Source organism: Phocoena phocoena, chromosome 9, assembly GCF_963924675.1.
Source record: "Phocoena phocoena chromosome 9, mPhoPho1.1, whole genome shotgun sequence".
Taxonomy (NCBI): Eukaryota; Metazoa; Chordata; class Mammalia; order Artiodactyla; family Phocoenidae; genus Phocoena; species Phocoena phocoena.
In genome coordinates, this window is record NC_089227.1 from 50,209,941 (window position 1) to 50,224,690 (window position 14,750).

Consider the following 14,750-nt stretch of genomic DNA (forward strand, 5'->3'; position numbering starts at 1 on the left):
GTTTTACAATAGAAATTTCATTAATATATTAAAATTTTTTTAAAAATTTAAGTGAATTTAAAATTTCTGTATCAGAGCTCTAAGTACAAACTCTTCCTCAAGTAAATCTTGTTTTGCATATATCTACCAATACAAAATGCCACAAGGTGATTGCAAGTATCCTTAGCAGCTGAAAAGAGAAAGTATCTGATTTAAATAAACCACAGTCATTTATGGATAATAGTCAATTCCACTGTCTTTCAGTTGCAGATAACATATGGACTATAAATGATAAAGGTTTCATAGTTTGTCCTGCTGCCTTCTAAGAATTAAGTTAAAAGGTTATCATAATATAAGCGTCGAATGGTATACTGTTGTATAAAGAACCAGAAAGTAGAGAGAACTGCTAAAACCATTTAAAATCAGACTCAACAGTGACAGTGGCAATTTAAATCTCAGAAAATAGCAACGTGATTAAGATTTTCACTTTATCTTATTTCTATTTGCAGCAAATGTTATTTGCAGTATTAGTATTTTAAGATGGTATATCAACAACAACAATGAAAACAAGAAGAGTGTGAAAATCTTAAAGAGAAGCAGAGAGCAACTATCAAAGCATTCTTTCTGCATAAACACTAAGGTCAAGTTTCCACCTTAGTAACTGATTATAAATCAATGCTAATAGGTGGTTGCAATAGCTTTAAAAAAAAGATTGTCTATTTAGATTTTTAATAAATTCGGATTGAAACAATATTACAACTAGAAATGCATTTCTAATAAATAAAATTAATATTTCTGTTAATTAAAGACATTTTCCAAAAATGTAAGCTATAAATTGGCCTTCTGACTATTCAGTAATTAAAAATAAGAGAGGGTATGCATTTAATAATGTGATGATAATCCAATGAATAGGTAAATGTAGACTCTGCTGAGGCATTATTATTACAAAAGAAAGAAAAAAACATTGCTTACAATCTCAGTAGGATATTTAGAATAGATGAGGGTGCAAATGCAAGCAGGACTGCACTAAGGAAAATTATAACTAACCAAACCAAACCAAACCCGCACAAAACAATTACCTCAGGTGATGCAAATCCTAAATATTCCCAATCCCATGTTCCACCAGCAAAGCTACAAAGAAATTAGACATACCATTTGATTTATTATCAGTACTACAAAGTACAAACAATCAGACCCTTGCCCTTTGAACATTACTTTTAATTCCTCTGCTTGGAACTTGCTTAACCAAAGATCAACTACTGAATATAATTAAAATGATTCTTTAATTTTTTCTTTCAAATTCAACATTGCTTTATGTTTGTATAAAATGGTGGAAAAATTAAAAATCACCATGCTATACCAGAGTATTTTACAATTGCTTCTATTTTTAGGGGTTTATGTAAAAATAAAGGTCCAAGGAATTTCTAATGCTTATAATTAATATGAATAAGAAAATATGCTTCAATTTATAATGGCAGAAATAGTATAAGTGTCTGAAATAAAACAATGAAAACTCAACTGCTCTTTAATGGATGAATATGGATCACTTAAAAAACTTTACGAATATCAGCTTTCTAATTTCTTTACAACTTCTTACCAAAAAATACAAATATGACCATAACAATTTGGCAAGGCTTCCAAATTCTACATTATAAGATGTTTTTGACTATCAAAATGATGCGTTAGAATACTTGTTGAATTATGAGTTCACTGAAGTGTGAAATTTACCTAGCCTAATTTAGTCTGAGAAACTATACAATGAAAAACAAAACAAAAAAATAGATATAGTACTGGGGAAAAAAAAAACACCAAAAAGAAGTTAACATACTTTTATCAGCTATCCATATTTTAGGTATAAGTAACTTTCAGGAATATGAACCCTAGTTGGAGAAAAAAATAAACCTGCTAGCATTTGTGGCTGGTGCTAGGATGAGTTCCATGGTGTGTATCCTTTTCACCTGCGTCTTGGAGCTTCTGGTGAGTCTGCAGGAGCAACTCCCCGAGCCACAGATGCCAGGAACTCTTGCCTCTTCTGCTGTACAAGGCATGCTGCCTTGATTATCTTGTGGCGGGGTGTGCGAAGGTAAGGCCTATTGACTTTTTGGGCAAGGTCTTCAGTGACCATCTCTAAGTCTGTCTATGTTAAGAAGAGGAAAAAAAAAATTATAGGTTGAGTGGGTTAGTCAATAGCAAATCCAGTGTCTGTCTGGTTAAATCTAACTCTTTTGAAATCAGAAATTAATCCAAATTTTATATAACTTCCAATTTAACATATGTTTCTACTTTGCACATTTTAGGAAAATAGCATTCATTCAATAGGCATTTAGAGTAATGTAGTTGGTATGGATACAAAGAAGTAGTGAGTATAATATAGCAGCTGTATAAAAAAAATTTATAATTTGTCTGTGTGAAAAAGAACTAATAAATTTCAAGGCATTGTACATGTAAGTGCCTGACCACATGGTACAGACTATATGTAAATGCTGAAGGAATGTGAAGCAAGGCAAAACCTTTGTGATTTGGGGTTAGGTCTGGAAGGCCTCATGGAGAAAATGAATATTCAGCATTGAAGGAAATGTAAGATATAAATTAGTAGAGGGGAGTTCAAAGGGATGACATAAAAACAGTAGCAAGAGGAGAAAGTTTGGTGACTTCAAAGAAAAAAGAGGAATGTACAATGAACCTGGTCAGCTACACTGATGTCAGTTTGCTGACATGTTTTGTTTTGTTTTTTCAAGTACTCTTAAGTTTTTCAGTTGTACTGTTAAAATGAACTGGCAAATAGCAACTTTCCTATCTAGTATGTAATGTGGTTTGTTTCGTTTTTGAAGATAAAATGCCTAATTACATAATCAGAATTAGGCCAGATTTCAACCTCAACCAGTTTAAAATAAAGAAATAAATGTGGGGGCTTCCCTGGTGGCACAGTGGTGGAGAATCCGCCTGCCAATGCAGGGGACATGGGTTCGAGCCCTGGTCCGGGAAGATCCCACATGCCGCGGAGCAGCTAAGCCCGTGTACCACAACTACTGAGCCTGCGCTTTAGAGCCCGCGAGCCACACCTACTGAAGCCCGCGAGCCTAGACCCCAAGCTCTGCAACAAGAGAAGCCACCGCAGTGAGAAGCCCGCGCACCAGGACGAAGAGCAGCTTCTGCTCGAAGCAACTAGAAAAAGCCCACACACAGCAACGAAGACCCAACAGAGCCAAAAGTAAATAAATAAAATAAAAGAAGAAAAAAGAAATAAATGTGGTAGGAAATGTTTGCATAGCTCAGAACTCATTCAAATCTGCACAGTGACAAATTCAAACATAAAGAAAATTTCAGTTTATTATCGGTAACTTTTCCTTTATAAACCATTCTGAAAACAGAAACAAAATTGTTTATTAATTACACTCAAGTAAGATAAACCTTAGTTATAAAGTGGCTGAAAAAGGAGAAAATCTGTTTTTCATAGTAACTGCATTTAAATTTAATAAAAAAGACATCTTACTTGCATGAGTTCAAAAATTTCTTTCTTTGTGCTTTTAGGTTCTAAGAAAAATCCATATGGATAAGAACACTTGAGAATGCGTCGAGTTTTTAAGAGTACATGAACTGCATCTTCGATGAAAGTGGTATCTGGACAGCCTCCTTCAGCTATAAAGTAAACCAGGCACAGTGAAAAAATTTTTTTTGCAAATACACTATTATAAAATTCAACAGCTAAGTTCTCTTAAAAGAAAGAAAAAAGAACAAGGATCCCTAAGAAGAAACTGTTTGAAGTAGCTATATGATAGTATTTATTTGAACTAGACTAAAAACCTACATAAAACACTTATACGTTTTACATTTAGGTGACGTGTATGCATTTATAAATGGAGCACACCCTGCAGTAGCCCAGGAATACTGATGGCAGTCATGAAGGAATGCATACATTGATCCTGGATTCTGTTCTCACCCTGTGAGTAAACAAATCTAGCTTTAGGTTAACTCAAAGGTTCCATGTTTTACTAAGTTTTTTAGGTTATCCCTAGCAGAATTCTACTCATTAAGAATTAGAACAAATGCTTTGCTAAGTTGCTTGCTAAAAAAAAAAAAAAAAGCCTAATTATAAATTATGCTTCTGCAAAAACAACATTGTAAGGTAAAAGACACAACATTCTGGGGAACAACTGGGTAACTAATGCTAGTTAATAAATACTCCAGGGAGAGAAAGAGAGAAAGGAAGAGTGGTTTTATTTCTTCCTTTCCAAATCTTCTATCTTTTAATTCTTTTTTATGTCTTACTATGCTGTCTAGAACCTCTAGAAGGTTGAACAGAAGCAGTAGTTTACATCTACAAATACTTATGTATATTTAGTATGTTTTGGGCACTGTTCTAGGTATTAGAGATACGTCCGTGATGGAATAGACTGTAGAACCTGTGAGGACTTTTTCTTTCAATTTTTACTGTGGACAATAATACTTCAAGAGTTTGGTATTGGCTTGATATAGTTATGTCATTACTACAGTCTAAGAACTAGTAATTAACAAGGAGACTAAGCTGCTACTGATGCTTTTTGTCCCACTCTAATTTATTTAACTTATGGTTATTGTTTTAATTAGGAAGTTATCCTCATGAAAATGGTGTTAGTACTCATTACTTTTATAAAATGGAGCAAACACAAGGGTAACTGATTCCATTTTAGGCTTAAAACCTTTTATATATAAGCTGTGATTATTTAAAAAATGTGACTTTTTAGGGACTTCGCTGGTGGCACAGGGGTTAAGAATCTGCCTGCCAGTGCAGGGGACATGGGTTCGAGCCCTGGTCTGGGAAGATCCCACGTGCCGCAGAGCAACTAACCCTGGGCACCACAACTACTGAGCCTGTGCTCTAGAGCCTGCAAGCCACAACTACTGAAGACTGCGTGCCTAGAGCCCGTGCTCTGCAACAAGAGAAGCCACCGCAATGAGAAGCCTGCGCACTGCAACGAAGAGTAGCCCCTGCTCGCCACAACTAGAGAAAGCCCGCACGCAGCAACAAGGACCCAAAGCAGCCAAAAAAAAAAAAGTCACTTTTTAAAACAAACACGCCAGAACCTGTACTCTGTGTGGTCACTGAGATATTATTTTAATTATGTAACTAGTATTCAATCCATTTTTAGGAATGTTCTTTTTGAACTTCCATTTTAGGAACCATAAGTAAGCCCTATCTCGTGACTTTGCTTTTTGACTCCAATGTCCGCTGTTTACCAGTGACATGATTTCTCCCAAAACTGCACTTGACTTCTCTTCTATACTAGGCACTCTGCTAAATTTTCTCAAGAATCTTTGGGAAATCAGTTACATGACAATTTGATGGCTTGTGAATCTTGCTCCTTTGACTAGGTCAGGGATGCCTTTTTGGGCCCATTCACTTTTCCCAACATTGTAGAGCATCATCAGCAGTGGCACAGAGTAAGCAAAACCACAATGTGTGTTTATCTGCCAGCAGCAGAGCTTGCACTAAGAGGAGCAGGTGACGTAAGCAAGGTGGAAAATCTTACCAGAGGCCTCAAATGCTAAACTACACTCTGGGCTTCTAAAAACTCCAAACTGCCAAATGAGCAAATGGAGATAAGGTATTCTTTTAAGGGTCTTAACCTCCTACCAATGAAGTGACTTAAGCATGACAGCTATTTTATATTAATTATCACACATATCACTTATAACTTACTTTCTTTGAGAGCTCTACTCAATTGCTCCATCTTTTCTTTGGCTGTTTTAAGAAGGCGTTGTTCTAACTAAAAGAATAGAAATAAATAAATATATCATTTTCTTTATTTATTCACAACAGTAGAGTTTAGCACATTTGAAATGATTTGGGACATACCTGATAGCTATGTTCATGATTTTTAAATCTTGTGTAGTAGTGCATAAATCTGTCAAGTTCCTGAAATCGTTTATGCTTTTTCTCAGCCTAGGAAACGAAAGTCCACAAATGACATTTATAAATAAAAGTACTAGCTATTAAAATTGTTTTTTTTGATCACTTCAAAATTTTATTAGTAACAGATAGTAGTGCATACAGATTTATCGATTATTTTGTTGAGAAAATAATAACCAATACATTTTAAACGCTTCCCAGAACAAAGTCTTGTATTTGTATTCTCTGTGACAAACCACTCAATCCGCAATTCCCAGAGTGTAAGGTAAATATGTCTCTCAAACCTTATGTTCATTAGATCTTCAATGTTTTATTATGTTGTTTATTGCTATGGACTGAAATGTGTCCCCCATCAATTCATATGTTGAAGGTGTAACCCCCAATGTGACTATATTTAGAGATAGGGCCTGTGAGATGATAAAGGTTGAACAAGGTCATTAAGGTGGAGATCTAATCCAATAGAGCTGGTGCCCTTATAAGAAGAGGAAGAGACAACAGAGCTTGCTCTCTCTCCTTCCTGTGAGGACATAGCAAAAAGATAACTGTCTATAAGCCAGGAAGAGAGTCATTGCCAAAAACCAAATTGGCAGAAATCTTGATCTTGGACTTCCTAGTCTCAAGAACTATGAAAAATAAATTTTTGTTGTTTAAGCCACTCAGTCTATGGTATTTTGTTATGGCAGCCAAGCAGACTAAGATACTTATTATAAACAATAACATAATATTATATTGTTGATATAATGTTAAAATTGTTTTTAAGTCATTTTAGAGACATGCTGGGATACGTCTTGTCTAATCTTCACCAATATAAAAAAAGGAAAATTAAAAGCTCAAGTTTATAGAGCTATTTTGTTTAAATTAAAGGCTACTCTAAAGTGTATTGAATTTAAATGCCTCATTACAATAAAGATAGGAAAAGAAGAAATGAAAAACACTGCCACTGGTATTAAGTGGCTTAGAGATCTTGGCTTCTACAGTTCTCTTTACCTCCACAGTCATTTCCTTGGATTGTTCCTCTACATGCTGAATGACTTCATAGCGAGTACATCTGTAATAACCTCCTGTGGAAGAACTATGTTTTTTCCATTCTTCTAGGCAAATCCAGCAAAAGTCATACTTGCACTTCAAAAGAAAACATATATGCAAATATCGCCCCATGTTAATATGCAAATTATTTTCTAAATTCCTGTCAACCAATTTGTAGAGATTAAACAATCCTGCCTGTGTGACCAGGAACAAATCTTCTCAAAGACACACCCTCCTCTTTTTGAGGTTTTCTCTGGAGACCTTATGTGAGCTATGGAAAGATGTGGGGGTAGTTTAAAGTTATTGCTTATAAGGATAAATTAAAATAATAATATTATTAAGTAATCTCAAGAAAGCTTGAAAAATATCAATGGGATATTCTTTCCAAATAATAAAACCAGATCCTGACAAATGTTTCATTTTTCAGGTGCATAGTAATCTTACCTTGGTCTATAAAGCTCCACCAGTGTATTTGAAAACTTCTGTTGACTTTGACAAACTGATTTTTAAACTGGGAATAAGTTAAAAAGGCCTCTAATCAGAACAGCTAACATAAAACCTATTTCTCATTAAAAAAAAAAAAATTCTCTTTCTTAATTACCATAACTTGCAGACAATGCCAAAAAATATGAGTATTCCAGTATGAAAATATATCTTTTTTTCTCTTAAATGCTTATGGATTTTGAGTCAGAGAGATCTTTCCAATTTAAATCTATGTTTTCTCCTGGTACTTTTAGAGTTTGTTTAAAAAAATATTTAAATATTTGATCTGTTCAGAATTTATTTGGGTATTCAGTATGAATTAAACTTTATTTTTTTCCACATAGCTGCCCAGTTGTCTCAATACCATTTACTGAACAGTCCATGTTTCTCTACTGGTTGGAGATGCCTCCTTTACCATATACTGAATTCCCATTTATGTGTCTATTTTCTGGGCTTTCTTTCTATTCTGTTTCATTGATCCGTAGATTCATGTACCAGCACCATGCTGTCTTAATTACTGAGCCTTTATAGTATGGGTTACTGTTTGACAAGGCTAGTCCCTCCTCACTGTTCTTTTTCAGAGTTTTCTGGCTCTTCTTACTTTGTTTTTCCATGTGAACTTTTAATTAGCTTATCTAGATGCAGAAACAAAACCTGTTGGTATTTTTGTTGGAATCTTTCTATCCAAGAACTTTGTTATCTTTCCATTTGTTTGTCATCTTCTGTGTCCTACAGATAGGGGTCTTAACATTTTCTTCATGTAAGTCTTATCCATTTCTTAAGTTTCTTTCTAGATAAATGAGGTCTTCTTTTTCAGTATATATTCTGTCTGAATGTTACTGGCACACGTGAAGGCTATTACTCTCTGCATATTACTTTTGTACCCTGCTAGTTAATTGAATTTTTATTGTTTGCAATAGTTTTTCAGTTGATTCTTGTGGGCTTTCTAGGTATACAATCATGCTGGCTGTAAAAAATGACAATTTTCCCACCTCATTTCTAATTTTTATATCCCCAATTTCTTTTCATTGTCAAATTATGTTGACTGGTATCTCCAGTCCAATGTTAATAATATTTGTGATGGGGAGTATCTTTATATTGTTCTCAATTTTAGTGAGAGTACCTCTAGTTTCCCCACTAAATATCATGCTAACTTTTGGACTAAGATAGATTTATTTTTATCATGCTATTGCGATAAAAGGAAGAACCTATCTATTCCTATTTCTTTGTGTGTCTTATAAAGAATGGTTGTTGAGTTTTTGTCAAAGGCCTTTTTGGCATCTACAGAAAATTTACATGGTTTTTCTTTTTGTATCTACCACTAAAATGAGGTACAGTAATAGCTTTCTAAATATCAAACCATTCTTGTATTCCTGGAATAAACCCCACATGATTAATCAGTCTTTTTTTAAAATTAAAAACATGTTTTTCATTGAAATATAATCGATATTCAATTATTCTTCTAATGCACTCTGCTAGATTACATTTGCTAATATCTGTATTTTCCCCTCCAATATCTTATTTAGGACTCATGCATTCTTCTTCATAAATAAGACAGATCTACAGTTTTAATTTTTATAATCTTGTCAAGTGCTGGTATCAAGGTTCTACTCAGTTTATAATAATAATTTGAAAGTTTCCATTTTCTTTTTTTTCTTTTTGTCCTGGAAACTGTCTGAATCACATTGGAGTTACCTATTCTTTAAAGCTTTGATAAAACTCTATTGTGAAACTGTTAGGGCCTATTGCTTTTATATATATATATATTTTTTTTTTGTGGTACGTGGGCCTCTCACTGTTGTGGCCTCTCCCGTTGCGGAGCACAGGCTCCGGACGCACAGGCTCAGTGGCCATGGCTCACGGGCCTAGCCGCTCCGCGGCTGTGGGATCTTCCCGGACCAGGGCATGAACCCATGTCCCCTGCATCGGCAGGCGGACTCTCAACCACTGCGCCACCAGGGAAGCCCACCTATTGCTTTTGTTTTTTTTTTTTTTTGGTGGTACGCGGGCCTCTCACTGTTGTGGCCTCTCCCGTTGCGGACCACAGGCTCCGGAAGCGACGGCTCAGTGGCCACGGCTCACGGGCCCAGCCGCTCCACGGCATGTGGGATCTTCCCGGACCGGGGCACGAACCCATGTCCCCTGCATCGGCAGGCGGACTCTCAACCACTGCGCCACCAGGGAAGCCCCCACCTATTGCTTTTAAAGGAGAGATCACTGAAAAACTCTTTCTTCTATGGAGTGAGTTTGTTTGGATATTTCTTCTAGAGTTAGTTTCAATAAATTATATTTTCTTGGAAAATCAGTCCATTTCAAAACCAAGTTCAAATTTATCTGCAAGAGTTGAGCAAAGTTATCTCTTATTATTATTTTACTTTGCTTTGTTTATTGATTAGTCCCCTTTTTAAAATTTATTTATTTATTTATGGCTGCCTTGGGTCTTCGTTGCTGCACACGGGCTTTCTCTAGCTGCAGCCAGCGGAGGGCTACTCTTTGTTGTGGTGTGTGGGCTTCTCATTGCGGTGGCTTCTCTTGTTGTGGAGCACGGGCTCTATGTGTGCGGGCTTCAGTAGTTGTGGCATGCGGGCTTCAGCAGTTGTGGCTCATGGGCTCTAGAACGCAGGCTCAGTAGTTGTGGCACACAGGCTTAGGTGCTCTGTGGCATGTGGGATCTTCCCGGACCAGGGACTGAACCCGTGTCCCCTGAATTGCCAGGTGGATTCTTTACCACTGCACCACCAGGGAAGTCCCAGTCCCCTTATTTCTTATATTATGTATTTGAACTCCCTCACCCCCACATTTTTCTTATTGCAAGCTTTGTGGTTTATCTTATTTTTTTTCCTTCAGAAAACCACTTTTGGATTTATTTATTAGTTGTATTGTTTTTCAGTTTTTGACTCACTGATTTCTGATTAAAAAAAATTCTTCTTCCTTGTTTTCAAGCTTGTATTTCTTGAATCATATCCTTAATTCATTCCTTATTTTGTATCATTTTAAGTGAATAAGGCTATGCACATTTCTGAATTGCTTTAAATATAGCCCTCAGGTTCTGAAAAAGTAGTTATCTATAGAAATTCTTTAATTTCCATTTTATTTTTACTCACGAGTTGTTTGAGAGATTTTAAATTTCCAAATGAAAAGGCTTTTTGTAACTTTATTATTCATTTCTATTTTATTCCATTATGATCAGAGAATGTTGATTACACCACTCTATTTTCTGGATAATTATTTAGATTTTCTTTGATGATCAATGGTTAATTTTTTTGGTGAATGTTCCATGGGTACTTGAAAATATGGCATGAGTCCATCTTTTCAGGATACAGAGTCTGAATATATAGTAATCAGATAATACCTTAGTCATTATGTCAAGTCTTATCTTCATTAATTTTTTCTCTACCTGGTACGTCACAAACAGAGAGCTGAATTAAAGTCTCTGTCCTCATTTAGCCCTTCACAAACATGTACTTACACAATAAATTGTGTATTTGTTTCAAGGTTCTGACAGTATGCAAGTTCTTTTGTTGCCTGCTAAAAGCAAACCTTGTGCCTGATTTGATCCAAGTACCCTTCAGTACAGCTCCATTGATCTCTCAAAATTAGTGGCAAAACTTTCTACAAACAGCAAAATTTTACATTCTATGATAAGAAAAAGAATATAGAACTTTAATAATTTTTTATTTTTTAGTTGCAGCATAGTTTTCCACAGAGCCAGATCAATAAATTACTATAAGTGATTTAAAATGTGTAAGGATGCAATATTTAAATAGCTTCCTGAAAATTATCTAAAGGGAAATGAATAAAGAGAGTTTTTAAAATAAATGAACTTATTTTTATAGGGCCAAACCTGTCATTCTTTTAAAATGTTTAACAATTTGATTCCAGAAAGTAAAAACTATCTAATGAGTAATAATCAATATTGAAGCATTAATAAAGGTATATTATGATTTAGTCATTGTGTTAGAAAATAGATTCAATTACATATTACCTGTTGTCCCACATTTTAAAAAAACTATAAAAGTATAAACACTTTCACTTCCTAGATGTCTCCTTTTATGTCATGAGAATTACTCATCAGTTTCCTTTGTTCAATGCAAATACTTCAGATGGTTAAATAAGACTACATTTACATAGTATGTAAGTAAATGTTTCTTTTATATGCAAAAGAAGTTTAAGCAAAATCTGTTTAAGATAAATTACCTTACATCATTAGCCTGATTAATTCATGAAAATATTCATTCACTCAATACATATCTATCAACTACTTACTGCTGGTAGGTGCTATGACTGAAATAAAGGTAATGTTGGATCCCGCCCTTTTATTAGTAGCCCAACTGCTGATTTTTATGGTCAACATGTATTTTTTTTTTTACACATCTATGTAGCCTATATCAGACTGTCCAAGAAAAAACTAATATGGATGTTGGAGATAGGACTGCATATAAATGAAATCATTTTGGCCTGATCAGCTAAACTAATAAGCAATTCTGAGCATTTTACTCAGAACACTACTAAGTTTTTCTTCTTAGGAAATCATTACTGTCTCACTAAGACAATTCATTCATGTTAATTTATTATAATATAAAATCATCTGGTAACTGTCATTATTTTTGAAGTCATAATAATAATGATCATTAGCTTCAAGGTAAAAAATTAAGAAGTACTTAAAGAGAAGATATTGATGTATTTTACTGAAATCTTAACTATGTGGGTTTCTTTCACATCCTAAATTAGAAAAATTATATTGCTCTTCTCTCAATAATTTTAAATAATTATTTTTATATACATGGTATTCCCAAGGAAAAGGAAAAAAACTGAGATATTACAGTTAAGCAAAAATGTTCATAAATGTAGGCATGGATTAATAAAATATTATTAACTTAATTCCAGAATATTTGTTTTAAATATGGTAGTTTCTTTCTATGCAATCTAGGTCAGGAAGGTAGCCTTCTAACAGTAATTATTTATAATAATTTTTAGCCAAGTGACATTTTCATTTTCAATATAGTAATGAGTTACTTATTTAATTGATGATTTCATTAGCAAACCTAAAGTCTGCCCACTGTTTCGGGCACCTTTCTTATATAGACACCAGGATTTAAATTTGGACTTATGGGGATTGCTTGGGGCCTGACTTGGACCTTGAGACTATGCTGTGTGCTCCAAAATCAGCTTTTCAAGAGATCTATGTAAGGTAGCACTCGATCATTTAACATTATTTATATATACACAAAACTCTCTCAGAATCCTCACTGGGGGAGTGGGTGACTGGGAGGGAAGGACTCAGGCACTTCTGATCTGGCCAAGTACCACTGAATCCTTACCTTTATTTTTAACATTCATCATGATTGTAAAATTTAGTAATATAAACCAACATTTATGTTATTTAACAAAGAATGTAGAATACAATCTTCTAGAATCCATCTGAAAGTCAATAAGATACCTATGCTTACAGCATTTCTTCTTTGGATTCACAATCAAATGAAGGTTCTAATTGCAAAGCATGTATTGTACAATCCTCTTTAACTTACCTTAGCACACTGCATGTGATTGCATCCCTCATTCTTCTGTATTGGAGACTTACAGTTAGCACAAGGCTTGGAGTTAGTTAACAACCAGAGACAGTTGGCAGCATCCTCATAAGCTTCACTAACTCCCACAACTTTGGGATATAAAGCACAAATACAGAAATAAATGATTTAGTGTACAACTCCAGATGGAAAAAACACTCAAAGTTTTCTTTGCAGGCTCTCAATTTTAAATATATACTTATTTTCCTATTAGGGTCTATGGCAAAGTTTTTACCCATGATTATTTAAGACAAAATAAAAATGAATCCAATGACATGTCTGAAAGTAAATTCATCATTTCCCCCAAATCTGCTCCTTTCTCTATCTCCTGTCCTGTTAAATGATATGATCTTCTACCCAGAATAGATCCAGGAAGACCATGATCTTGGACACCTTCCTCTTTCCCTCATCTACTGTGTCCCATTGATTCTATCTCTTCCTCTTTCATATCCATCTTCTCTCCATTCCCACTTCTTATTGCTTTAGCTAGGATCGTCCACACCTTCTTCCCAGACAATTAAAACACAGAAACCAACCTAGCTCCCAGATCCTTCTCCCCCGACCCTCACAACCCACACTATATTGCCTCTATAAAGTGATCTTTTAAAAATACAAATCTTTAAATCTTCTAATTGCTCCCCATTGACTACAAGATAAAATCAAACTGTTTTAGCAAAGAATACAAAGCCCTTCATGATTTGGCCACTAACTACTGGTAAGGTCCTCCCACCCTCTATCCCCACACTAACCTTATACTCTTCATCATCTTAAACTCTGTTTATTCTACTTTAATTTGAGATCTGCACTCTTAAAGAATGCCAGGGTTTTTAAAGACTCTAACTTTTACATTTTATGTTCTATAAATCTCCACCACCACGCATGTAGAGATTTAGGGGCTGGAGAGAGTGGTAAACACATAATTAAAAAATTATTTTTTCCTGCAAGAATGACAGTAATGAAGTTTGTTTTCTAACTTCAAGTACATAGGGAAGTTCTATCTTTTCTTTACTGAAAGAGATGTCTGAAAATCACTTTGAAATCCTTAAGAGTAGTCCATTCAGTTAAGACCCTCATTATATGCAGATATTCTAGGAAGGGTTGGGTAACAGGTTAGCCCTACTGTTGAAAGCAGGGGAGAAATCAGAAGTTTTGAAGTTTAAAAGAAAAAGTTACTCAACCCCCAGATTTAAATCCCTGGAGAGGAAAGGTGACAAAGGTTTGGGCTGTCTGACCCATGGGAACTGGCTCTGCATATGAACTGGAAGAGATGAGCACCAGCAACAGCCCTTTGATGGAGCCTAGCAGTGGAGGAGTGGAGGCAGGGGGTGTCTTGCTGCAAGGAACCCTGGGTGCCTACCGACTTAAGTTTGTGTGAACAACAGAACAGCAGCTACTGCCGGACTGTAAAGCACTGGTTTTCAATTCCACATAGCAGAGAGAAACAATAGCAGCAACAAACTGCTCAGACTGCACTCCATTTCTAAGGCCACTTGGTAGAAGATGGTTTGATTAGGGTGTGGTTCAGAGCATGCTCAGATAATTTGGTGGAGAACAGGAGTTTCAGAAGGAACACACTATACTTAATGGCTATGAAGGTCAGCTGTGAAGGTAATGCTGTTTACAAAGGGTACTGCTATAAAACCTAATCACTAAGTACAGTGTCTAATTTTTGTTTAAAGTAGTGGCCTTTCTCCTCCCTTTAGCATCAACATTATTTTTAGCTCAGAGTCTCCAACATATTCTTATGACCTTTATTGTCCATTGTTATAATAAATAAAGCACAAAGCCATTAAAACAAAGCAGCT

General features: G+C 35.1%; 1 protein-coding gene across 2 annotated transcripts in view; it reads right to left on the reverse strand.

Annotated features, from left to right (window-relative positions):
• Positions 1-14,750, reverse strand: part of ANKIB1 (ankyrin repeat and IBR domain containing 1) — a 106,364-nt gene that overhangs the window by 8,859 nt on the left and 82,755 nt on the right. For both annotated transcript variants that reach the window (XM_065883766.1, XM_065883765.1), the window contains 7 exons: positions 12,907-13,037; positions 6,857-6,991; positions 5,816-5,902; positions 5,660-5,726; positions 3,473-3,618; positions 1,938-2,116; positions 1,059-1,110 (listed from right to left, as the gene is read on the reverse strand). In XM_065883766.1, the coding sequence (XP_065739838.1) occupies positions 1,059-1,110; positions 1,938-2,116; positions 3,473-3,618; positions 5,660-5,726; positions 5,816-5,902; positions 6,857-6,991; positions 12,907-13,037 (797 nt within the window). The remainder of the gene's footprint in view (positions 1-1,058; positions 1,111-1,937; positions 2,117-3,472; positions 3,619-5,659; positions 5,727-5,815; positions 5,903-6,856; positions 6,992-12,906; positions 13,038-14,750) is intronic.